The sequence below is a fragment of the Platalea leucorodia genome (genome assembly GCF_965183815.1).
Source record: "Platalea leucorodia genome assembly, chromosome: 2".
Lineage (NCBI taxonomy): Eukaryota > Metazoa > Chordata > Aves > Pelecaniformes > Threskiornithidae > Platalea > Platalea leucorodia.
The window spans coordinates 100654062-100680763 of NC_138824.1; the positions used below are offsets into that span (position 1 = coordinate 100654062).

Below are 26702 nucleotides of genomic sequence, written 5' to 3' on the forward strand. Positions count from 1 at the left end.
GCCGGCCTCCCCCGGGGCCGCTGCCCAAGAGCGCAGCGGGGTGGGCGCCTCCGGCCGCCGGGACGAGCGGGGACCCGCGGAGCCGCCGCCGCCGGGGATCAGCGCCGAGCACCGACGGGGGGGACGGCGGCGCCTGCGCACGGGCGGCCCCGGGGCCGCGCGTGTGCGTGTGTGTGAGCGTGTGCGTGTGTGTGTGAGTGTGTGCGTGGGGGCGGCAGGCACAGGTGCCCGCGCTCCTCCTCCCGCGCCTCCCCCGCACAGGGCAAGGCCAGCGGGTCCTCCCCCCGCCGCCGCCCCGGTAAATCTCTTCTCCGCGGATGTTGGCTGCAGCTGGCAGGGGAGGAGGTGGCGAGAGCGCGACCGTGGTGGCACCAAGCGCTGCCGGGCCTCCCCTCGGCCACCCCCTCCCTACCGCCGGCTGCTTGCCGGTGCTCAGCGGGACTGGAGCTTTGCAAAGACTGGCCAAAAATCTTGCCACCCCCTCCGGCGGCCCCACCGGGGCTGGCTGGGCATGGCTGCCGAGCACCTGCTGCCCGCCCTCCCCGGGCCTCGCCTCCCACCCCAAAGCCCCCCGAGCCCCGTTTCTGCTCTTGCTTTTCCCCTTAGCTGCTGCTGACGGCCTCAGGCGCAGTGTCCCTTGCAGCCCCCCCAGACGCTGAGCTGCTCTCCCCAGCCACCCACCTGGCACCCACAAGCCCTGGGCTCGCTGGCTGGTGGGGCTGGCAGCCACCCAGGGGCTGAGGGTCTGCTGGCCGCCAGAACAAGGAGAGTGATGCCATTTTCCAAATCCAAGTTTACGAAGGGAACCACTAATACCCCCACCACTGCTGACGTGCTGAAACTGGCAGAGCCCCAGAAGTCTTGCATGGTTTCTTAAAAATACAGATGAACCAATACCTCATCTGAGCAGCTACATAGTATCTGAAACATATTCCCAAGCCATCTTTGGGCTGCACCAAACATTGTTAAGAAAGGAAATGTATCCTTATCCACTGCAAAAGTTGGAAGAGGGAACAGCGAAACACTCTATGTTAAAAAAAAAAAAAAATTGTATGCTTTTAAGTAGCTTTCTTTCATATGTGACCATGTCAAGTGCTATGTGCCTCCGCGAGAGTTTGCATTTAACTGTGATAAGAAATACCAGGTTCTGTGCAGAGCAGGCAGCTGGTGTGAAAGAAGCGGTAACTTTTAGTTTGGGTAAAGCAGCTGCAGATTCATCGTGCAGACTTTCTTCTGTTTCAGATAAAAGACATCTTTTCACACTTCTGGTAATTTCTCTGGCTTATGGAGGCACTTCACACAAAAAAAGACAATCAGCAGGTTCTGGTGTGAGGATAAGCTTCAGTAGTTTTGCTGGTAGGCAAGAAGTCGTTTTCCAGGAGATGCAGCCTGCTCTGTCCCACTCTTCTCAGAAGTGATTTATGTAAGAGCATTACTTACACTGTTTGAACAGAAAATAGTCCTAGGTTTTCTAGGTGCAGAGAAAACAGTGGATGGAAAAGTTAGCTGACAGGAGTGAGGTATCATATTTTAAAAACATGCAGTTAAACAGTTTTATGTATGTGTATATAAAAACACTTTTTTATATTTGAGAGTGGAAAGAGCAGGGACAGACTGAACACAGGGCTTTGGAATGGGTGGGAAGGAGGAAGACGCAGTCAACAGGAGATGTGAAATACTACAGAATAAATCCTTCCATCAGGTCAAATACCTGCTCTGATAAAAATAAACAAACAGACAAATAAATAAACAATCTTGCAGCTATTTTTCAAGAATTTATTCTTGCCCAGAGGTGCATTGTCAGTGAGACAAAAGAACGGGGGCAGTCATGGTCAGAAGGAATGTTTCTTGAAGATTTAGGAATGGAGGCTCAGTATCTGGCAATGGAGGTCTTGAAGCTGGACAAGGCAATTATTTCACTTCTCTCTTACGGGTCCTGATATCAGTAGAATGACACATCTCAGTCATCTCTATTTCTACATGGATAATATTGGTTTACTCATCCTAACCCTTGCTGAAGGGTTCTTAACCCTTGGCCTGAAGGCTGGCCACATCCCCCAGGTGCAATGCAAATCCCATCTTACAAAGCTTTCAGATATGAGACAGAGCTGTATTCAACTGTGCAGACCATCCACAAGCACTGCCATGTTGTCTCCTGTCCGATGGTGGAAAGGACACTGGCTGGAAGGAAGAAGGCTCACCTCAGGTTTTCACGGTGGGAATGCATAGCAAAGTAACATCCATGGCATAAAAGGGCTGGGAATTCTGCAGGAGAAATGGTTGTAGGTTATAGACACAACCACTGCAGTCAGCTGGCTATGTTTCTATGCACACTGTGTTCAGCTGCACCCCTTGAGAAGCCCTCTCCTGCCCCCCGTCCCCATGAGCTCAGCTTTGCTGGGCTTTGCTGGCTGATGGGCCCCGACGGCTGGGTTCCCCCTGCAGCCCCGTGTGGCACAGCCTCCTCTGGCTCACTGGAGCTGCCTGTCCTTAAGTGCTTCTTCTTTTCAACTGTCCCTTGGATCCACAACACTTCTTTAAATACCTCCTTTGGGTATCAGTTTCAGGTTTTGCTCAGGTTGTGAGTTGGACGTGGGACTTGCATCCTGCTGATCTGATGGCACTACATAAGAGATGATTGTCTCTCACCTATACTTATTCATTGCAGTGCTTATTCATTAACACCAGTATCCTGTTTTTCTTTATTTGCCTATTCCCTGCTCTGTAGCTCTTTGGACAAAATAAGGTGAGGATTTCAAGGCCAGCAAAAAAAAACCTTTCGGTGATAAACACTGCCTGATTATTAACATTGGGCAATGTTTAAGCGCAGCAAAAGATTAGCTCTTTAAATACGCATGGAAGTCTGACAAAGGCAGAGCAGAAAAGGACTAACAGCTGACATAGCCAACTTGTTAATTATCTTTGTAGGACAGAGAAAAGTTGAAGGTATAGTGTTTGATACAGTTACCATTTTTACAGAGTAATGATTGAATAGTTTGTAACAGATCTTGCTGTGTTTTTCCTCAAGTATAGGAACAGATATTTTCTAATTCTGCTGGAGTTGAGACCTAGCAATAACATGTGCAGGCACTGGGTTAGTGTTGCTGCTCTAGCAGGTCACCCTGCTGGTGCTTATGCCATGAGGTCCCCGTGCAAGCAAGAGACAAAGTAGGAGATCAGAGAGCTGGGGGACAGGGTGAAGAGGGATGGGGTGGGCACAGTTCAGAGGAAAGCTGGCCAGTCGCCCCGACATTGCTCCTTGTCACTCTTTCACCGTCACGGTTTCACAAAGGCAGTTTTGGAAATACGTCATTAAAATTAGATCTGCCCCAGTGAAATCCCAAAGCTTTGGATATCTGTTGTTCTGTGCTCTCTGCATTCAACGCTCTTCCCCTCTATCTCAATTACTTAACAATTAATCTCTCCTGCTTCACACTCCTGTACGCTACCTTCAAGCTCTTTACACCCATCTGTCTCTAAAATAGGCCCTCAGCTAATAAATATTATTCTCTCCGTTCAGCTTCAGGAAGGATTACTGCGCACCTTCTTCATTTAAAAGATGAGTGCAGGTAATTAAATATCACAGATGTTAGACATTAGTGGACAACATGAAGATCCCTTTATAGTCTGTTAGTGAACAAGTTATATCCCTGGGGGTTGTCAATTAGGCTGTACTTACTTGGATTATTTTAACTTCTTTTCCTTCCCTGAGCGTGCAGGGAGTTGCAGATCAAGGTTGTAGTTTTTGCAGCCGGAGGTAAGGAAAAAATGCTTCTTGCATTACAAGGGTCTTGGAGAGAGCTCTCCCCATCAGCCTGCCTAACTCCTGGGAGAGCTCAGCCCCACTACAAAAGGAGCAGACTGGGGTATTTGTTCATGCCTCTGAGACTCCAGTTCACAGTCCTGTGCAGTGCCAAATACACAAATGCTATTTAATGGTTTGCGCTAAGTGAACTGGGGTAATGGAGTCAGCAAGGCTTTTTTGCGTCCCTGTGCCGACCACTGCCTCCCACAGAAGCCTGCTCTGCCTATTCCCTGGTGCCTGCTCTGGCTGAAGTTGTGCCGTTTCATCAAGTGTGTGCATCTGCTCTTCCCAGGGTTTGCCACATTTCAGAAGTGAAGCTACGTATCCCCAGGCCAAAAGCTGCCTGCACACGATTTGAATTCTGCTTGTTTCTGCCAGATGCTGAGTAACTGCTATTTTGCACTGAACTCAGTGGGAAATAGGGGTGAGCAGAGCCTCCAGAAATTGGGTGGCATTTAATTGTGTTCTCCACCACAGGATGGAGGGGGGGATTTATCAGAGTAAACTTAGATAGGTACAAACTGCATGTCTGCAGACCCTAGAGCCAACAGAGATCTAGTGAACTAGTCCAGTGAACTGACTCTTCTCATCCCAAGGTAGATGTCTAAAGCAGACCAGATGGTCCTTGACAGAAAAGTGCCTATTTCTCTACACTGACTCTACAAGGACCTGAGGGTGACTGGCTCAGGGGAATGATGTCTATGCTGGACATATCTAAACTTGTATGAGATGAATCCTGTCCCAGGTGATTCCCTTACAGACTGAAATTTGAAAATGGACGGTCAGCAAAATGTGTGCCAAAGCCCAATTACTTTTTCTGCATTATTTTTATTGCAGCTGGTGGTTTAACTGGAATTTCCACAAATTACTTGTAGTATAAAACATTATCCCATATAAGAATATGACTGCCTAGCCCTTTGTGATGGAAAAAAAGAAACCCCAAACTGTATTAACATTTGTACATAAGCCAGTTCTGTATTCTCCTATTTAAAATACGTTATTTCAACTACAGAAAAGACAAAGTTGCAAGTGAAAAAATGGTATTGGAGGACTATAATTTTTACTACTCTCAAAATACAGGTATGTTTGCTATGTTTGTCCCTGATTTCTTAAACTTCTGTCAAGAAGTCAGTGCGGCATTCTGCTGCTTTGTGGTTGAGAGGGTGTTTGGTCCACCCAAACAAAATTGAAAGGGAGAGATGCCTTGCTGAAAATCACAGTGGCATGCTGCGTGTCGGGGGGTGATGCCATCTGTATTTAGTGTTCTGAGCTTCCCAGCACTAAGCTGATTAGGGGCAATCGGCTCCCTTCCCAGCTGCTTAGTGGCAGTCTGCTTGGGAAGAAGGTAGGGATGTAGATATGCAAGGGGGGAAAAAGCCTGGTTGCTGGGCTAGGAAGCACAGAAAGCCAAGCTATCTCTAAGCTTCAAGGCTGAAGAAGCAGAGAGGAAGAGTAGCTACACCTTCTTGCCGGGTACCACCAGTCCCTCTCTTCCTTCTGTTTGTTACTCTGTTCCCCGAATTTCTGGTGCAAAGCAGCCTGTGCTTAAATTCTGAATGAATCATTCTGCAGTGTGTTAAAAAAAACAGAATTATATCAATAACAAATCTTTCAAAAAAATAAACTCTGAACTGCTTACTATTTTTTTAAATACTTAAGATGTGATCCTTCTCCAAAAGTCCTTGACTTTCCTATTCTTATCTTTTATTTTTGTTAAGCAGTACTGTTTTAATGAAGCAGTAATGTTCTCCGTGTGCTGCAGGCAAGATAACAAACAGACCTTATATATAGTTTTTTATTGTCAAGTATCCTATCTACTTCAATAAAATAGTAGTTTGAAATTAACTTTGAAAGTGCCCCAGAAGCATCAAGGTCCTAGAAAGTCTGATGGTTGTCCTGGAGCCTCGTATCTTCTCTTTTGCTAGCTACACAAGGCCAGCTCAGCACTCACTTTGTTGTTAACAGTATGTCTGGCTCGAACCCTGGACCTGCTCTCATTTTGGACAACTCTGAGCCTCTGCCCAGGCTTTTGATTCTGCTTGGGAAATCCCCATCAAACTTACTTCACTGAACTCCCTCCTCTCCATCACTTTCAAATGCCTTTCAACCATTCCCATCCCCTACCTCGTGCACCATTGCTTAGGGAAGGGTGTGCACACAACACTATTTAAAGGAACATCTTGATTTGCACGTGATTCAATAGGATTACTGATATGTTTAAAGCTAAGAGTCTTTGCAAGGATCTGGGTCTTATTAAGTAACTGTGATTTCATTATTGTCATCCTCATCGTTCCTCCCTCCCTCTATTTTCTGACACATACTGTGGCACTGAATTTGGGGCATGAGTTTTCAAAAGTGATGAACTGCTCCAACTTCAGCTGAAATTCATCTGCTTAAGGCATCTGAAAACTAGTCCTTAAAATAAAAGCTCTTTGGAGAACAAAACATGCCTTTACAGGTTTTGCAAAGTGCCCAGGACATATTTATACCCAAAACTAAATGGATAAACTACATACGGTGTTTCATGTTTTCTGTGTTAAAAACGCTGCTTTTCTCACATTGACCTGGTTTACAAAATTGTATATGAAGTCCTAATTAGATCCATCAGAGCATTTTACTGTGGAACCTGGAAGTAACTCAAAGCTTTCTCTAAGGTCCAAGAGATTTTCTTCACTTTTAATAAAGTGTCTAGATTTTCTTGAACTCCTCTATTTTAATTCCTGTTACATTAAACTGTCATTTATTTTAAATTAGTTTCCTATTTTACTGGGCTTGTTGCACCTTGAAATAATTTCTTAAAACATAATCCCTAATCACAGCTCATTTGTTTTTTTTTGTACTCTTGCTTCTGTTTTAAATTTCAGTTTACCTTTCATGGCTCTTAACAGCTTTTTTTTCCCAGGTAAAACAGAGTCACATTCTGTATCATTTCCACTTGAACTTGGCTTTTAATACAATTCTTCTTTGCAAAACTCAGAGGACTTTTTAAATTATTATAGCTTTTCAAATAATTATAGATTTTGGGAATAAAACTTAGAATATTTCAAAATAGTCATAAAATTATTTGAGTTAATACCTAGTTGATATAGAAGTAGGTTACATGGGCAATCAACAGGCACGGTGATCATTTGTCTTTTATTACCAGGGTTGCAGTATTTGCAGATAGACTGGTACACTTCCTCTTAAATTACTCGAGTCATTAGAAAAACAGAACACATCTATATGTAGTTCTCTATAAATTAATATATAGCTTTCACTTCAGCAGAATTTTCTGAAATATTTTTATAGACTATAATAATAGCCTTGAAAACAGCTTTTCATATCATTGGTAAAGAAATCCATGTCTTTGCAGCCTTCTAGTGAGAGGCTGCAATAGGTGATCTCCTGAGCCCTCTTCAGCCCTTCCTTCCTTTTGCTTAATTCGAACGTGGAATTCCCATGACATCTCTGCAGCTGACTCTGCTTTTCTTTCTTTTTTTTTTTTTTTTGAGGGGGTGTTTAATGAAGCTGGGTTTGGTGCATAATGCTCTGGAAGTGATGATAAAGGGTAGGAAACTGTAGAAAAAGGCAAGCGTCATCTGCCTTGGGATAGAATTACGCACAGTTTGTTCTGCATGGGCCCAGGTCCATTTTTCACTAATGTTCATTTTATTTTATTTGCATGCAGGTTATGCCACAATCTCTCTCTTTTTCCCTTTTTCCCCTCTTCCTCCTTTTTCTTTTTCTTTTTCTTTTTCTTTTTCTTTTTCTTTTTCTTTTTCTTTTTCTTTTTCTTTTTCTTTTTCTTTTTCTTTTTCTTTTTCTTTTTCTTTTTCTTTTTTTCTTTTCCTTTTCCTTTTCCTTTTTCTTTTCCTTTTTCTTTTTTTCTTTTTCTTTTTCTTTTTTCTTTTTCTTTTTCTTTTTCTCTTTTTCTTTTTTTCTTTTTCTTTTTCTTCTTCTTTTTCTTTTTCTTCTTCTTCTTCTTCTTCTTCTTTTTCTCTCTTTTTCTTTTTCTTTTTCTTTTCCTTTTCCTTTTCCTTTTCCTTTTCCTTTTTCATTCTTTTTCTTTTTTTCTTTTTCTTTTATTTTTCCTTTTTTCCTCTTTTTCTTTTATTTATTTTTCTTTTCTAATTTTTCTTTTTCTTTTCCCAGGATTAGGAATCCAACCTTACTCTTTCTATTAACAGCTTTGACACAGTTTTTGTTGAAATTGTATTATACTTCTTGTTCCTTTTCAGAAGTGCTTACTGACAAAACCCATTTGTTCTACAGCACTTGTAAATGAGCTCTATGGTAAATCAGTAATCATCAGGCTTATTACTGATTGCTCCTGAAATAAATGGCTCTTTTACTTCTACTATGTATTCTCTTCTGCCTAATTTAAGAGCTGACTTACCAGAGCGTAGTTTAAATATCAGAAGAGGTACGTGGTAACCTGCTGCATTACTACAATGAAAAGCGTATCGTTGTGAGATCTGGGGTGGCATCCAAAGGTGGCAGTGACCTTGGGAGTCCAACCCTGCCAGGCACAATGCAAACACTGGAAGACGCATTCCAGAGCAACTTAGCGTCTAACCGAGAACGGCGGCAGGGAAGGGGCATAGTGAACCATGGGAGAAGGGGGAGGTACGTATAAGAGAGAAGAGATTGTGCTGATAGACATTTAACAAAGCAACTGATCTGAATCAGTTACATGAGCTTTGTACATTACCTACCACTTTAAAGACTCCTTAACAGGCCTTAGCTTCTGCACCTCAAGACTTTTATTTAGCTTCCTACCAATACCAAGGTAAAGAAACCTTAGCTTCACTGTATTTATTTTATTTAACAGCATTTTCTTTGCATGTTTCTTCTCTGCCCTGGGATGACAACTACTCTTCCAAATACTAGCAGTTCTGAAAAACACTCCAGCTAATCCTACCTCTCCTGTGGGTGCCAGGTCCTTCTACAAAAGACCCACCTACACAATATGGGACAGAGAGGCTATCGCTCTGCTTTCTCATTCTCACTACTGTGGTTTTGAGACAAAGAAAGAGGATCGGTCTGCACAAGTTAAAGAAGCAAAAAAAAAAGAAAAAAAAAAAAAAGATGGCATATTGTACTGGCAAATGCAGTGCACCAAACCGCTATCAGAAATAACCCTTTAGGTTGGGCTGCTAAAGACGTTTTGCTATCAGAGCCAGAGCCATGAGATACATAGTTTCAGGCAATACAGCTGGAAATAGCTAATATAGATGGTTGAAATGATACAGGCTGCGGCAATTCCTTGAATGCTGTTGGCTACAAAGACCAAAAAACATATAAAAAAGCGATTTATACAAATTGTTCTAAGCCAACAAAAAAATCAAACCTGTGGTAATGGTGTCTTAAGATGCATATTTGCCTTGGTAAGGCTTGGGGAAGGCTATAAAACTGGAGTTACTGTGGTTACGGCAGCTATCGGTGGACAGAGGCTGAGCTAAGCAAGCAGTTGTGAAGACCACAGGCACCCAGGAGGAAAGGCAGGGTGGGAGCATGGTGCTGCAGAGGTACGGCAGGAGCTTGGCAAGCAGCACCGGATGGCATCCAGACCGTCGGAGGGCAAGGGTGATGATACTCTGAAAAGGGAATCCCTTGGGATGTCTGGATTAAGTCAAGGGAAGGAAAGGGAACGTGATGAGGAGAAGCCTGGACCAGGCGTGAAACCATTCAGCAGCTCTAAGTGGAAAAACGCTCTTGCAGGACTGGATCTGCTTAGCTGAACAAAAAGAATAGTGAGGAGGGACTCCAACATAAAACATCAAGTACTGGGAGACTTTTTATTACAGTGGAGAAAAACATAACTAGAACAAATGGCTCTCAGTGAGAACCAGGCAAATTTAAGCTAGAAAGAAAACATACCTTTAACAGCATTTAACATCACAACAAATGGTTAAATAAGACTGGGGAGTTTCTTTATATCGATTGGGGGGGGGGGGCATATGCTTTGCTCAAACTGAGTTTAAAGTAAAAGTAGTGAGATTTTGTGTACTTTATATACTCACCTTAAGATGACTGGCTTGCCTTAAAAAGGGTCAGACCTCTCTCTGTCTATGGGAGGCTGTTTCAAGGGAAACAAGTCTATCTGTGAGAAATTAACCCAGAGCAACTGCTTGGCTGATAATAAGCACTTGAAAGAGGTAAATTGAGGACTTTGCTGAGTAAGATTTTTAGTGAAACCTCCTAGAGAACAAGGCCTTCAGGATGGCTGTAAGAAACATAGGAGGTAAAGCTCTTTGGGCAGCCTGTGAAGGAGCCGCCACGGTCTGGAAAGGTCATCTGGGCTCTGGGAAGGAATCAGGGATGGGCATTTCCCCTCCAACAAAAGAACTAGATTTGGAGCAAACGTACTGAAAAGTGACTGGCATGCTTAAGGTATGCCCTTCCACATAGCAGTCTGAGAACCCCTTCCTTGGACCTTGGACCCCAAAGAAGATCCCCACAAGTCAGTGTTGTCGGACCAGTCAGGCTTTCATGAAGTTCATACGATCTAACGAGATAAATGAAGTTAATATCTAAAATGCCGTCTCATACACTGGTGTGCCATGCTTGACTGTGGCGAAAGTAGAGTACAGATCGAGTTCTTTTGACCGTCTTTTAGATTCAACTGGATGGCTGGGCTGCTTTGAGCTCTGAAGTCTGTGAATGTGTTGGACATTTGTCATTGCAAATCTAGGTGGTTATTTGGTTAAGGTTTAAGAAATAACAAATTTCTGCTACACATACATGCAAATAACTGATAGCACAAATATTACAATGTTAAGGAAGTAACTGAGGACGTGCTTTTGTACTTGCAGGATATGGGGGTAATTAAAGAAAAATTATTTTAATGAAAAGAAAACTGCGTTATTGATAGCCAAAATTAATCTTCAATGTTAATATATGCATATTTTAGATATGCATAGCCTTTTTTAAAGTCTACAGCCAATGAACGATTGAAGTACTGTCTTGTGAATAGGCTCCTATGCAGGAAAAAACCTCAGTCTTCTGAAGTATTGTCACTGATACCAATGCCATGTGTTTAAACTGCTAACTACATCTGCCTATGTGTAGCCATTAAATAGGTGCAATGAAAACCTATTCTGAGGAATATTAAATAAGTCAGTGATTTAAATGAGTGTTCAGGAAGTAAAGTCACCCATAGGACCACACGTTCAGTCTTTCTTCAAACATTTTCCATTTAGTTATAATCAAGTTCTGTATAGTCTGGTTTGTTTTTTTTTTTTTCGTGCTGGTTAGATAGCTATTTTTCATTTGAGAAATGAGGATTTTTGTTGCAGACACATGTAATAAAAGTTTGAGATTCCCTTGAATCTTTTCGTCCCTTGAATCTTTTGAGATCCTTCATGCTTTTCTTTCTACCACTAGATGGTAGTGTGTGTTGTTTAAAACATTTGAATGGCACTGTTCTAGTGTGCATTTACTGATTTACCCCAGGAATTTTTTTCCTGCGTGTAAGGAAATCATTATTGTTAATCACTGTCACTTACATTGAGAGATGTACTCTATCCCTAAAGCTGAGCATTGGAGTGAAGATCTATTTTTTTCTTGGGTTACCAGCTCTTCCAGTCAAAAGCATATGTTGCATTCCCTTCGTACGTAACAAAAAGAAAGGAGGTATCTGCCATTAAGCCCCAGGTTTAATTTTTCTTCTTAAGTCTATGACTGAATTAATGCTGGGGGCGTGTGTTCACTTCATATTTTATTTATTTGCCATATTTATAGAATGTCAGCAATGCTTGTTTTCTCTGCATTGTCTATTTGAACTTTTAAGCTCTGAGGGCAGATCGGTCCTTCGGCTGTGGAGTACTGCAGCACTTGGTACAAGTGATAATGATCTCGGTTGAGCTTTAGGTGCTATTATGATACGAATATCATTAATAACTTATTTTCACCCACGAATCTGACACCTGAGTTACAATAACCAGCTGGGGGATGGCTTATGCTGTTAGACCAGTAGTGGGCAGATGAATATTGCTCAATGGCTTTCATAATAGTAAGATGACAGGCTGCAATTACCAGAATTTGTTGTTAGTGAGTTTTGCTTCTTGTCTGCAAGTTTTTAAATATATGTAACAGCAGATTTCCATTCAGATCCCTCAGGTGAGATTTCTGTAGGGAGGCTAGAGGTCTTGATGCAGAGTATACAGACAGACAGCTTCTCCTCAAAGAGGCAAGTGTCACCACTCCTGTCAGGAAACAAATATGAGATCAAAGAATAAGGTTAAAAATGGCATTAGCTTGTCTGGAGGTTTTAACACTAATTTAGCATTAAAAAGTTTCAGCTTGTTCGTATCTGTGACTTTTCTTTTAAGATAACACTTGCCTGAATTTTTGTGAAAACTGGTGTAGGAACATACAGACTTACATCACTTAGCACAACTGATCATGAAAATATCCTGTATCTAAGATGAGAGCTTATCTCTATGAAAAAGGCTTAAATGGTTCAAAACATTACAAAGTCTGAAGAAACTTCTAACAGAAGAGGAGGGAGAAGGCAAATTATTATCTCTTCACATGGCATTTTTCTCCTTCTTGTTGTATCCTGCAAGATCTTATTAAAATTGCCTGAGACAAGTAATTCATCAGTTTAAAGTCTCTGATCTGTTGGAAAAAAAGGTCAGCGGTGCTAACTTAAGATAGGGTAACAGTGGTATCTCAAGGGGTGGGGCTGCTGCCTCAGCTTTAAACTTTGCACACTGCAGATGAGCAGGTGATACAGCATTCCCAATTGTCAATATTAGTTTTTCAGAAGTTCTTCACCAAAATGTTGCTGCATTTTGGAAGAAAAGATCTGTAACAGTATTCTACTTTGAACAACATTTGCCATAATATTTGCTGTACCGTATTTTAAATAATTTATTAATGTTGCTGAACAAGCGACCCATCACAGCCTGCATCAATATGTTTATAGTCTGTTTACAAAATCCAATCTTGTATTTGGCATAGTGATTTTTTCCAAGTGCACACTAACTCGTATTATCTACAAAAATATAGTTATAAATCTGTGATCTAGAATACCAGACATTATGGAATGAAATAATTTTTTCAGTCTCTGGATGGATGATGCCTGATGACAAGATGACTATACATGATGAAATGTTGCTTTCTAAGTAAGCCCTGGGACTCTGAGCTATAGTATAAATGCCAACTATCTCCTCACTCATGTCTTTGAGAAGTTTCTTGTAACTGGAAATGAGAATAGGATTAGCCCCTCAGAGGCTTTCTTATGATAAGAAGGAACGCCCATGTTTTGCCACCAGTTCTCATTCTTTCCAGGAACTCAAGTACGTTTCACTAGTAGCTGTGTTTTGTTCTTGAGCTGGTCTCAGGTGAGAAAACAGGTTTTTGACTGATGCTTCTTTCCACTTTTCAGACCTCCTTCTTTCTTACGCAGCCCTGCAGGGGTAGAATATTTGGTTAGTATTTTGCCAACTGCTACCCAGCATCCTCTCATTACTTACTGCCTTTTACTATTCTGTGTTATCCTTGTACTAATATAGGACATTTGAGGTAGATATGTGAAAGTCACAATAATTTTATAAAAAAAACTGTGACCTCTGAAGCTCGCTTTTGTGTCTTTCCCTAGAAGGTGATGCTACATATATATATATATGTAAGAAAAGTGTTTGTCTAGGTTAGTTAGGTTGGACTAACCAGCTAAGCACATCAGGCAAACTTTATTCTTCTACATAGGAATGTCCAACACAAGCAGCTCCTTGAGTGTAGCCAGGGAAGGTGCAATTGTCCTTTATAGCCTTTTGACACAGGGAAAAGAGAAAGGTTGTAAGAAAATGCATCTTTCAGGTCCAAAATAAGGACAGGTCATAGACATGGCTTTATGTGCCCTCTTTCACAAATTTTAAAGTCAAAACATGTTTGGTCTTGGCCCAGCAGTAGGATACCTTTGGGAAAAGTACAAAGAAAGGGTGAAGGTTAGTTGTATCATTCCCTGGCAAGAGCAGATGCAACTGGCCAAATACCGTTGTGGCTTCCCCCCCCCCCCCCCCCCCCCGGCTTCCTTTCTGTTGTCTGTTCAGTGAACCGTTTGCAGAACATCAAGGGTTGGCTGGCATGTCCTTGAGGCAGGTAAGAGAAATAATGTGTACACGACGGCAAGTTTTGGCTGATTTATAAGTGTTGGAGTAAGGGTTTCTTTATTCATCTGCTTGCTGCACAATATTCCTTGTCCCCTAAATCCAGACGCGTTGTTCCGTGCTCCAATCGTGCTGCAAAACACCGCCATGCGACTTCACCGGGCCTTGCCCAGTCACCTTGGCCCTGGGTTGCCGCCATCATCCCTGACTGAACTCACCAGGTGTCCGCCCAACCTCAGCTGCTGGGTCACCTCGCCACCCACCGACCCACCGCGCCCTGGCCGCCCGGCCGGTGCCCCGCCGCCTGCCGCCCGCCGGCTCCCTCACACCCCGCAGAGCCGCCGCCTGCCCTCACTCAAGATGGCGGCAGCAGCGCCGAGCTCGGGCAGGCCACCTGTTGCTGCGGCGGCGGCTTCCTATTGGCTCACACGGCGCTGCGGGGGGGGGGGGGGGGGGCAGGAAGGCGGCGGTTGAACGGGCGCGGGGGCCAAGGAAACAAAAAGGGAGGGGGGGCGGGGGGGGCTGGAAGTTTCGTGTGCGCGCGCCAAGGCGCTCGCCGCCGCCTCAGCGGCCGCCGGGCCCCGCCCCGCGGGGGCTCCGCTCGCCCCCGGCCATGGAGAGCGGCGGCGGCGGCGGCGGGAGGGGCCCGGCGGGGCAGGAGGAGCCGCCGCTCCAGCAGCCGCTGCCGCCCGGGCAGCAGCAGCAGCAGGAGGAGGAGGCGGCGGCGGCGCTGCTGCTGCCGGCCGAGGCCGAGACGGAGTGGAGCTTCGTTGACGGCGAGATGGAGGCGGTGGCGCTGCGGGACCTGCCCACCGCCACCATCGCCTGCAACCTAGACCCGCGCGTCTTCCAGGACGGCCCGTGCCGGGTGAGCGCGGCGGGCAGGCCCGCCCCACGCCGGGGGAACCGCGGGCAGGGCCGTGGGCCGGCTCCCTCTGCCGGCGAGGAGCTGCCGCCGCTCGGCTCGGCTCGGCCGGCTCCCGCCCGCCGGGGCCGGCGCCTCAGGCTGCTGGTGCGGGGAGCGGTGGCCTGCGGCGAGGGCGGGCGCTGCGGGCCGGCGCCGTGCGGCGGCAGCGGGGTGAGAGGCAGGGGGCGGCGGGCGCCTTGGTCGCCGTGGCCGCCCCCTCCCTGAGGAGGTGGCGGGGCCGAGGCCGTGGTTCTGCGTCCCCGCCCGCTCTCCTGAGATGAAGCCGGTGTCGGCCGGGAGGCGCGGTGGCTGCGCCCCGGCTGGCCGGCCCCCCGGCGGGCGCGGCGTGTGAAGTCTTCCCCTCCGCTCCCCGTCCTCGGGTCTGATCCAGAGGCTCAGCCCGGCGGATCCACTGACCTGAACCCCGGGTCAGGGGGAAGAGGTGCATAGACCAGAAGGGGAGGGAAAAAACAAATCCAAACCCAACCCCCTGCCCTCGACCACGCCGTTGCGAGCGCCGGGGTTAGGGTTGAGCGAGGAGCAGCGGTTTGCCGGTGCGGCCGCCGGCGTTTGGTGAGACACGAGGCGGAAGGCAGCGTGCGGGCAGCCGGGCAGGCAGGGGGCTGGCAGGCAGGGGTGCGAGTGGGCGCAGAAGCTGCCTGCCTGCAGGCGAAGGGAGGTGGTGGGTAGCGCACGCAGATCCGTAGCGCTTGCCCGAGTTGAGGACCGCTTTGTTTTAAAAAAAAAAAAAAAAATCAAAAATCAAAATTACCAACCCTTGTTCCACAGCAGAGAAAGGTAAGAGCAGCTGTCAGAGGAATACTAACAACTGTCCGAAGCAAACTGCAGCTCTCGGCGTAATAAGTGGATATAAATATTTAAGAATTGCTTCTCATGTTATCTGTGGCCTTCTTGATGAAGAAGGAATTCAAATCAATCTTAATTTTTCATCCTTCTTTTACTTGTCTCAGCCCTGGCCAGAATTAAAGAATGAGTGAAGCTAACTTCTCTTGGTTTTTATAGTTGGTTTTGCTGTCAAACTCTTTCTAGTGACTGATACTGAAGGAGATGTGTAGTTTTTAAACAGGTTGAAATTCAATGAAATGGACTTGAAAAATTAGACAATAATTGTACTTTAAAATCCTGTTAAAATAATTGGCTGTCTCTTTGTGAAAAAAAAACTGGAGTTGTTGTAGCCAACAGTTGTAGTCCAACAGCTCAACCCTGCTAACAGTTATAATGCATTAAAAACGAGCTGGAAATAGGAGATGCAGCTACGTTGTGTTCCAGTTACTTTCTGAGGTTATATAACTTTGAATGGCACTATACTTTTGTATTGCTTCAGGCACCTGCAGGTGTGATGGGATTTACCCTATTTACTTGAATTCAAGTTCATTCCAAGTATGCTTAGGAAAACTCCTATGATCAGTTCTATGTAGTGTCATCAGTTGCATGTAGTAGTAGTAGTATTTTCTGAGATGGACTCTTGTGACCGTGAAGTTCATGTTTTGGAACAGCAGTTGGATGGATGACAATGTAGACGCATAATCCCGTGCAAGACCAGGAGCTATCTGAACACTTAAACCATTTTTCTGTCTTTCTGTTTTGGTTCCAAAGAATCTGTGTCTCCAGACACTTAATTTAGATCAGGACAAAGTCTTATGTATTCTTAACACTACAATTAAAATTTGTTTTAATTACTTTTTTTTTTTTCCTTGCCAAGAGCTGCAGCAGGAAGGAATACAGATCACTTAAAATAATAACAAATTAATTTGAGGTTAATCATCTCAGCATAAACCGTGTTATCTTAACCATGGATGATAGCATGTGCAGTTACTGCAGCATAGCTGTTGCTTTTAAAATTTAAATTCCTAAGGCAAAGAATGGAAGAATTATCTTGAACTTGAATAAATATGTGTGTCCAAAAGGGAAGAAAAGTCTTTCTCAAGGTTTTATAAATAATGCAAAATAAAAAAGTTGAGGTGCTTGGGATGTGGTGTTTTATAAATGTGGTAGGTGTACACAGACTTTTAATAGATTGAAAAATCAGCTTAGGTTTTTGCTAACTGAATCTCAGCCATTGAAATACATAATTTAGCCTCAGCTAATACAGTTATAGGGATGGCAAGAGCTAACTCTTTAAAGCTGGAAATGTATGACTGCTGTGTAGGAAAACAGCGAATTCATGGACTGGATACATGTTTAATGTGTTCTGTTGGCCAGATGTCAGGCAGTTGCAAACAGAGAAAAGGTGGGATGGGGCACTAAGGCCGGATCTCAGACTGTTTGGATATGTGAAAGGTGGCTTCAGCATACTGCTGTTGGATGGTATGAAAAGAACAAGGTTATATTAAAAGTGGGGAAAAGATAACAGAGTCTTCCATGCATGCACCCAGTTTTACCTTAGGATGTACCCATCCTGGTATCCAAGAAAATGAAGGTGTTTTGGTCTAGAGTGACAATTTAGCATCTGAAAATGATTCCAAGATAGTATTTTTCAAAGGCTACATTTTGTTAGGGAATTAATTTTAAGAAAATTCACTTAGTTTACTATGGAGCGTATACAGAAAAATCGAACTTGCTCTTATTGTTGTAGCAAATGGTTGTGTGGAACTTTGTTTCTGTGATGATAAAGGAATGAGTAAAGGTATTGTAAAATACAACATCGTCAGAGATAGTGTTTTATAAACATTCTATGAATTTTGGTGTGTGCAGTGTGTTTTCTTCTGTTTTTTGAACTTCCTACTTTTTCCAATGTATGTGACACTCCTAAAATACCTTGTCTACATAGTTAGTGTTTTTTTTTCTCTTCAGTAGGCCCCTTAGTAATCCTGGATTACCCTATTTGAGAAGGGTTGATCCAATCGAAGGTGAGATAGGACAGCTAGGTGATGGCTGACAACTATTTCTGTTTTGCCCTCCCCTTCCCAAAGAGTGATTTGCACTTGAAATGCTGGTTGTGTGTTCTTGCTCTTCCTCTTTTTTTTAAATTTTTTTATTGAGGCGTTGATGTCACAGTGGAGAAATCTGAAGACATTTTATTGGGTTTGTGATAAATCTCTTAAAAATAGACCATCCTATCAAGTAAGGTAATCGTTCTAGTAAAATGACAGTTTATTCTCTGCTTTATCCTCCTAAAAAAGAAACTGACTTGCTTAAATACCTCATGGCTACTTTTTCGATGTCGTTTCCAAAATCTTCCAGAGAATGCTTAAATACTTACTCTCAAGTTTTTCTAATGCACACTTGGAAGAATACCTATAGATTCTACATCCTCTTTTGTTTTCACTGAAAGACAAGAAATTATCTTAAGTGGAAACCCTTAATCTGATCTTCACATTGGCTCATTACGTTGGAAAAATGCTGTTCTGATTTCCCCAAATGTCTTCTACCTCTAACCCCCAGCTTTTTGGTAGTTTTAATGTTGACTTTGTGCTTGAGGAATTGTAGTTCTTTCTTAGAGAAAAGCAGTATTTCTTCATACAACATGCAGATGAGTTTGATCTATTGTAACTGTGTTCCCATGTACTCATTTTAAAAAAAAAAAAGTGTCGGTAGCTAACTACCAGAGTCAGCAATTATGTTTTTGCATATTTCCATCCTTCTCAACTGGTATTCAATTTTTAAGAGCTTTTTTATGTCAGTAGAGGACACTTCTTTTTTTTTTTTAAATAGAACTTGTACTGTCAAATGGCACGTCCAGTAGGTAATACGCTTACTTGTATCTTGTAATCCTGAAGGGATGTGGCATACTTCACTGATGACACTAAAGTTCTGAGTACGGCCACAGGGGGGCTAAATAACTTCATTTATGCCCTGGTAGTCACTTGCTAAGTAGGTTACCTAGGTCTATTCTAACTGTCAGGTTTCAATTTCGGCTTAATTGTAGAGAAGTGTCACTCATTTAATTTGTGAAGAGTAAAAGAGGAGCATAAAGAGTATCTAGAAAGAATTCAACTTCGGGCTGCTGAGAAAAAATTTGGTTTTTAGGGCTAAGAGATGTAAGATTTTTGATGTAGCTAATTTTCCTTAGAACAGGCTGAGTTCTGTAAATTACTCTAAAGTATCTATAAGTGCCTTAATCTGCTAAATCTTGCAAGTTACTGCAAACTAATGAATGTAGCAGAAGGTTTCCTGTAATTAACGAAAACTTACTTTCATAGGTAACTCTTGAAAACAGGCTGTTACATCATGATAGTAGTTTTTCTCTGGAGCTTGCTAGGGAAAATTTCACTGAACGCTGGATGTTTTAAAGAAACTTAGCTTGATTGCTTTTAAGTGCACTAGAAGTAGGAGTGAGCCAGTCTCCTACAGTAGTCTGTGTCCTCACATAACCTCCAGTGGCAAACAAAAGTAGAACTGGCTGTGAAACAGTGTCTGTGACTATTTATTTTTAAAAAAAAAAATATAATTGTGTTTGAAGATAAGGCCTAATAAGGTCAGAAATCTCTGCAGTAGTATAACCAAGAAAAAAAGCAGTATTGAATCTTGTTAACGATTGTCATAGCTTTAAAATTCTGCTCTTCCTTTAGCCTTTTATAGTTTCAGTATGGAAAAACTTGTTTGGTAACTGATCTGAAAATAAAGCTGTTGTTAAATGAGCCATGCTTTTAGAAATTTTTAATTGACTTACAGCCTACTGGAATAATCATGAGATGTTGAATGTACTTCGTGGTTTTTTAAATACTTAGAGAATTACTTCTACTTTACAGGAAGCTTGACAAAAATTTCTCAGGAGTATTTACAAAACTTTCTTTACAAAATAGGACTTGGGTTTTCTGGTAATCTCTTCCTATCTCAGTCGCATGCCTCATTAATCCTTTTACTTAAAGTTTGTTAATCTTCTTAGATCACATTTTAAAAAAATATTTTAAAAGTAAATTTCAAAAAGGTGAGTGTTTTTACGTGTTTATATTTTTGGACCACAGCTCTGTTTTTGGCAAAATGTTACATAGTGGGAATGTAAAAATTACTTAATGGCATCTGTACTTTTCTGCTTTTATTTTGAAGGTTTTCATTCTTTCTCTGTCAGTGTTTTTCTCAAATAATTTTTTGTGATAATGTTTATAGTTCTTTCTATGCTATTGCTTTCTGGAAAAGCCCAGGGTTAAGACTATTGTTCAAAATTGTGTCCCAATAACCTGTTTTTACACTGAGCAGTAAAATGATTAAGGCTGATTTAAAAAAAAAAAAAAAAATCTTTTTATGGAAACTTTTGCAATAGAACTTCTGGAAGTATTTAGCTCCTGTACTTTCAGATGATGCAGCTATTAACAGGTTAAGGCAGACTTCTGAGTGACATGAAGTCTGGAAGCCATATAAATATAATGCTATGGCCGACGTAATAATCTTTGACATTACAGTAGAGCACAGTACCATGCAAATGCAGTTTTATGGCTCCTGGGATGCATCCAGTCTGCCAAGCAGAACTTGTTCATATCTCTGCATCTGAGGACAAATGTGAACTCCTGAGAGTTGCTGGAATGCCTAACCTCCTCCGCTTCTGAGGGTCTTTGGAAAAAATGCTTTTTGTCTGAGAAGTTGGCATACTTTATGAATAATATGAAGAGTTCTAACACTTTATACTGTATATGCATTCTGTATAGAAACTGTAGCAATAGTCATGAAGAGGTGAAATATCCAGAGAGTGAAGTTTGAGTATTCCTCACTTTGAAGACCAAAGCTATACACTTTATAGACTCAAAGTAAATAGAGATTTTAATGCTTGTAGTTTGCTTGGTGACGATGCTGTCCTATTTTTTTTTGTCCATTTTGTCCAAGCAAAATACTTACTTCTATGTCAGAGAGCCACTACTAGTTAAGTCCTTAAAGTGTGCTGATCATTCCATTCTTCAAGCAAACAATGCAAATACCTTTATAGATAGAAAGAAAATGGAAGTATACAATATTTATATAATATGCTAAGATAACTCATATATATGGGATGAAAATAAGAGTAAGCAACAGTAAAATTTATCATTGTTTAGAAACAATTTCAGTAATGCTGCACAGGATGGTTGTTGGGTGGCTTAAAAATACCTAAAAATCAAAACAAATATTGTAAAATTGTCATTAGTAGCATAGATGTTGGAGATTTTAACAAAAAATATTTCCATATGATCCAATGCTCTAATCATTAGCTGAAAGTCATGAACAAAGATCATAGGTAAGATCTGTGCTACAACAAGATTAAGAGCTTTAATCTTCCTGGAGAATCAAATGGAAACTTGGAAGAACTTTGTCTGGTTTAAATCACTGTGCTCTGGTCACACCAACAAGTCTAGTATACATTAGAACACTGTGGAGTGCATTTCCTTCTATTTTTTGCTATCTGCCTTTTTTTAGGAACAAATTTAGCTTTGTTCTCCAGGAATACTGGCACATACATACCCACGTAAAAAGAAAAACATGAAAGTAACTACAGAATGTTAGATGCGATACGAACTTGAAACTTATCCCAAACATCTCTCAATAACATAGACGTTAATAAAATGATTAAGATCAGCAGTGACTGAACTGTCCTGTGCAGAATAGATTTTAAATGATAAAAAGACAGTCTTTTTGGCAGCAATCATACAGAAAGCTTAATTCTACAGCAATTTGTTTCTGAAATTGCTTATTCAGTTGGGCAAGTTTTAATAAGCAATGTTTATAAACTTGTAAGTAATACTGGTCATTAATAAAGAATATGCTTTTTAGTGTCATAACTGAATGTCAGAAGAACTGAAAATGGAAAATGAGGAAAATAGTTTAAAATGGTTACACAAAGTTCATATGTGGTACATTAAATAGAAATGACATTGTAGTTTGGGTTTTGTTCTTATATGTGTGAAAACATACTGGAGATCTGGATGTGTGGTTTTGTTTTTGTTAGGTTTTTTGGTATTCTTACAAAGATGCACCACCTTCCTCAACTGGGATGTCAGGTAGTTTTAATTGGGGTTGGTTTGGGTTTTTTCCTCTTGCTCTAAGTATGACCAGGTCCAAAGCATGGTTATGTATTTCAGACTTTTCATGGAGATGCTTCTCAGGTTAGCAAGGAAAAACTAAGTTTTTGTTGCTACTGTTGCTGTATCTTCTCATAAATAATCCAAGAGCTGTTTTGACACCAATGTGGCAGGTAGAACGGAATGCGAAAGAAGAGTTGGTGAAGCTAGTTAATGTTTTCTATTTACTAATTTATAAAAAATGTAGGGTAACTCAAAAGCCCTGCTTTTCACTGAGACTTCAAGTTGGTGAAACAGTAGTCCCACAATCATGACATGGAGACTGGATGGGTTTTTTGAGTTTGGTTTTGTTGTGGTTTTTTTTTGGTTTTTTTTTTCCACTCAGGACTTGATACAGCTGATTATAGAAATATCTGAGGGATGGACCCAACTGAGCCTCTTGTAAGCAACATAAGGACTTCACTTTGTGATGAGAGGTTTCTAGACATCTCTGGCCTAAAAGCAACTAGGAATGATTTTATAATTAGTTACAGTTTTTTCCATTCAGATAGCCAGAACCTGCCCCTGCCCCCCAGCGGAAACTGTATTTTCTTAAGTCTGAAGAGATCATTCATGCAGTATGAATTATTATAACCTGTCATTTATGAAGGATTTTCAGGCTTGTTTTTTTTTCCTTTAAAAAAAAAAAAGACAAGACTCAGGCTCTGTGAAATTCTACCAAAAAAATTTTAAGCATAAAGGATTGTCATTTCCATGAGAGAGGGGAGGTGTGGGAGTGAGCCACTGTGTGGAATGTTTGTGCTCTTCTTTTTCTCCTAGAATATGAGAATATGCTGGAATTGCATTTGTGAAGCTGAGATATTCACTGTCTGCAATGAACCTGAAGTTGGGATTAAGGTCTAAAATATGGTTTTTTTTAAAAATTATTTTTTTGTGTGTGTAATGCATAATTAGCTGTGGAAGTCATTGTCCTAGAATGTTTGGGAGTCCAGGAGCCTAATATTAAAAAAGGAGAGGGACTGATTCATGAGTAGTATCTGTCAAGCACAGCGATTAGGGTATAACTTAATCCTTCAGAGTTTGTGAAGTGCTATTGCCAGGATTAGATGGGAGAAGAGTAGTCTGTATGTACCTGGGCTTATACCTTTTGTCTCTTGCTCCAAGCATTTATTACTGCCCGAGATAACTAGAATGGCTTTCTTTTCATTAACTATGTGAGTGAGTATTTATTACCGGTCCTACTCATAAAAGTAGAACTATCAATACTCATAGTGTATGCAGTGGATTTCATTTATTAAAATGTAACCTCACTTTCCAAGATAAACTTTCCTCTTCACTTTGCAGATCTTCAGGTAGTTCAGAAGTTAATAGTTGGATTTGAATTGTTTTTCCTTTTTGAGGTTTTCTTTTGTAGAGTTGATTTGCTGTTGGCTGACTTCCTGGAAGGAAAACACACTCTTAGCTGTTGAGCTGAGAGTACATTGCAAACCTCATGAGTTGGATTTTAGTTACTTGTTGTTCCTGAAGTACAAAAGATATTATGAAAATGCAACACACATGTGCACACACCACGAACACCATAAGCTGTGAGACATTATATCTCTTTGATGCAACAGTGGTTTTAAGAGTGGTAAATGTGACCAAACTGTCCTATTACAAGAGTGAAGTAGGAGTGAGTTGCAAGTGTTGCAGTTAGTTTTTCCTGCCTATATTCAGCCGGGCTGAAGAATGGTTCTGGTGGAATAAACTTGAGTCATTTGGCAGGCAATTGGCAAGGAGAAGAATAAAGTGCTTTTGGCACTTCTGTCCTCAAAGCTACGTTGTAGGTGCCCTATTGAGAAGCTGCAGAGAGCTTTCTTGAGGCATAGATAGAAACTGCTGTAAAAGCTTAATGCTGTAATAGGTGTATGTCCAGTCTTTTAGCTGTAAATATGCTGGATTGCATGTTGGCTTTGAGTGGAGATTATGGTGAGATGAGGATTGTTTGATAAATGGATTGATATATATGTGTGTCTGTATCACACTCTAAAAAAAAAAAAAAACCAAAAACAAAAGCAAAACAAAACAAAAAAAACACAAAATCAAAATAAACCAACTTCTTGGTATCCTTAAAAAAAGAATCAGACTTTGACTTTTAGGTGCTGTATAGATGAGTAAAACAAAATCACTTTATTTTCTTTCATTGACGGAATACCATTCTGGAAGCTTCCATGAAGGTTTGAGCCTGCTTTCAAAACAAGGGACTGTCTGGATGAAAAAGCCTCTTAAAAATCAGAATGTTTTCCAAATAAAAACTGGCTGAAAGGCATGGAGAATTGTTTCTCTTTTTCCTAGAAGTACTGTTTCCTTTCTCTGTAGAGATAGGAAGCCAGGGTAACTGAGCTGGTGAACTGCCAGAAGACACAAGCTGTGTTGCTATAATAAATTGGTTTTTTCTTCTTTCTGGTTTTTGTAGGTGAAGCAGCTGTTCATAATCCATATAGTTAAATAAAACACATCTGTAGGCTTCTAGTGAAAACATGAGAAAGGGAGGGTGTAACCCAACAAATATAGATAATGTATGTTACGAAATGTGTTAAGAACAACTCCCATCTCTGATATGTCTCTATAGAATTTTGATAATTATTCAGGGCTGGTGGCTTTGCTAGGAAGCTGCAGTACTAATACGTCCATTACTATAGAAAGCTGAGGCTGCTTTTAGTCCTGCTTTTTGTCTAAAAGTGGGAATATGTATGTTGCAGACTGATTTGCCCAGTTCAGGGAGGCAGGTGAAATTAAATATGGGCAAAAGAAGATGAGATAAGACCTAAGTTGTATATTTCTTGCAGGCTGTGATATTAAATAAGAGATGTTTTCTTGTGTCAAACAGAACATACATACTTGTGGTATTGTGGAGAAAGCTTATGCGTGTGGCTTGGGTAAGCGAGAGGGAATCAGTGGGAACTCATGAGTGGTGTTTGTCCAGCTTCTGAGGTATGTGGATGCTTCTTTGCAGGATGGATTTCTTTTTAATCAATTTCCTGTAGTTAGACTACTTGGCACTTTGGCCATATCACATCAAGCTGATAGCAAAGATCGGTTGGCTAATGGAAACAGTGATTAAGGGCTTGAATTTTCCTGAGGCTTCAGGGTGATAGTGAAACAGCTGCTGTTGCAGGCAATGGAAAGTATGAATAACTCTTGCCTGGGGTTGTATAACCAAAAGAATAATCGGATCAGAGACTAGGTTAAATCATTGTGACTTCTATTAAAAACGTTGTTAGCCCATGTGTTCACACCTCGTTACAGCATATAGGTGGGCTCTATTTAGTGTCCTTAAATATTAGGAATGAATAGATAAAGCCTTCACATCAGGAGTCATATATTTTTTTCTCTTGAGAAAGGAGTGGAGGAGAAGATCATTTGCCTGAGAGGTGTATAATAACTTTGAACACATTTTGAAAGCTTTTTTCTTTGGTATATGCCAAACAAACTTTAAAAGCAATTTTAGTAACCTATGCCGTAGCAGATTAAGTGCAGTAATTCTTCACAGGATATGATTTCAGGAGAGATTGTTCCTTAATTAACTACTTGAGATGCAGCTATGTCTCTTGCTTCTTCCTTAGTAAGTTGCCAGAATAAAACTCTGTTCTTATCAATATTAGACTGAAATGATGTTTTTATGTCCTCTGCTGAAAAAAGTGAAAACCAAAAATTTCTATGCAAAGGGCGGGGAAAGCAGAAGATAGAATGAGATGCAGAACTGTATTGGTTTTCAGCAATGTTAATTGAAGCGCCCAGTTCATAAACCATCACCTTGAATATTCAGGAAGTTATAATGGTCTCAGGAGTTATTTTCTAATACTGGTCTTTTTTCCCCTTCAGTCAAAACATGTGTTCTTGCTATATAAACAAAGACATTAAATGCATCCTGAAAGTGCTACTGTCAAGTACATCAAAAGCTTTAAATGCCAGTGTTTTTTGTTACCAGTAGTGTTTAAACAGCAAAATTACCCTGAGGCGTCTCTGATTAGATCAGATGGTCATATGTCTATTTTGCTGGGTTTTTTTAATGCCAAGATATTGCCACTAGCAGTTGAAGTAATTCAGCCCTTGTGTTGCTATTGTGTGGCTGCTGTGATGAAAGGGTTAGTTACATAGGAAGCTTCACCAACTTTGCAGACAGTTAGGCTGTTTGACTGTTAAAAAGCTGTAATTGATTATATTGTTATATGCTTGCAAACACAGGTTATATAATTTATCACAGTATCTAGTATGTCACTAACTTAACATGACTGAGAAAATGATGGTATATTAGACATTAACCTTACCAAAAATGCATGTGATTTAGGTTAAAATCCTGACTCTTCTGTGGCTCCTTTTATTATCTTTATTAGTACATTTTTTAAATGCTTTTGAAATTTCTAGGTGCACTTCGTATGTTCTCAGAAGTACAATAAGTAATTGAAATTATATTGTTGTTCTGCTACCCACCCAGAACATTCTTTAAAAATATTTTGAAACTTATCTTCCATTCTTCCTTCCCTGACTCCAGCGGAAAATTTCATTCTTTAAAGTTCACAGAAATACCAGCCTGCTTCTGAACTACTGTGGTTTTCTAAAGACTCCTGTGTTAGAGTATAATTTTTTTTTTCCTTGACTTTTGCTTTTCCCTTAGTCACAGAGAACGTATCAGAAGAGTGGTCAGAAGATGAACACTGTAACTTTTACTTGCCTATGATAATATCTTTCATACTTAAGTTAAACAAATACTGTTGTCTTGCTATAAAGAACTAGTCAGTAAAAAAGCACCCAAACACATGCTGTTTTCATACAGTGTAGTCCTTATCTTCCTTCTAACTTTGCACTCCCTCAAATAGTAGTTTTGGCATAATATAGTTGCATTTTTTAATGACAGTAAATAGTTAATTGCAGAAGTATTTTTCATTAAATTTCATCAGGATTATGGC

General features: G+C 41.2%; 1 protein-coding gene across 1 annotated transcript in view; it reads left to right on the top strand.

Annotated features, from left to right (window-relative positions):
- Window positions 1–14497: 14497 nt before the first annotated feature.
- RCAN1 (regulator of calcineurin 1) overlaps window positions 14498–26702 on the top strand; it is a 41229-nt gene continuing 29024 nt past the window's right edge. The window contains exon 1 of the mRNA XM_082338042.1: window positions 14498–14767. Within this exon, the coding sequence (XP_082194168.1) occupies window positions 14513–14767 (255 nt within the window). The 5' untranslated portion in view covers window positions 14498–14512. The remainder of the gene's footprint in view (window positions 14768–26702) is intronic.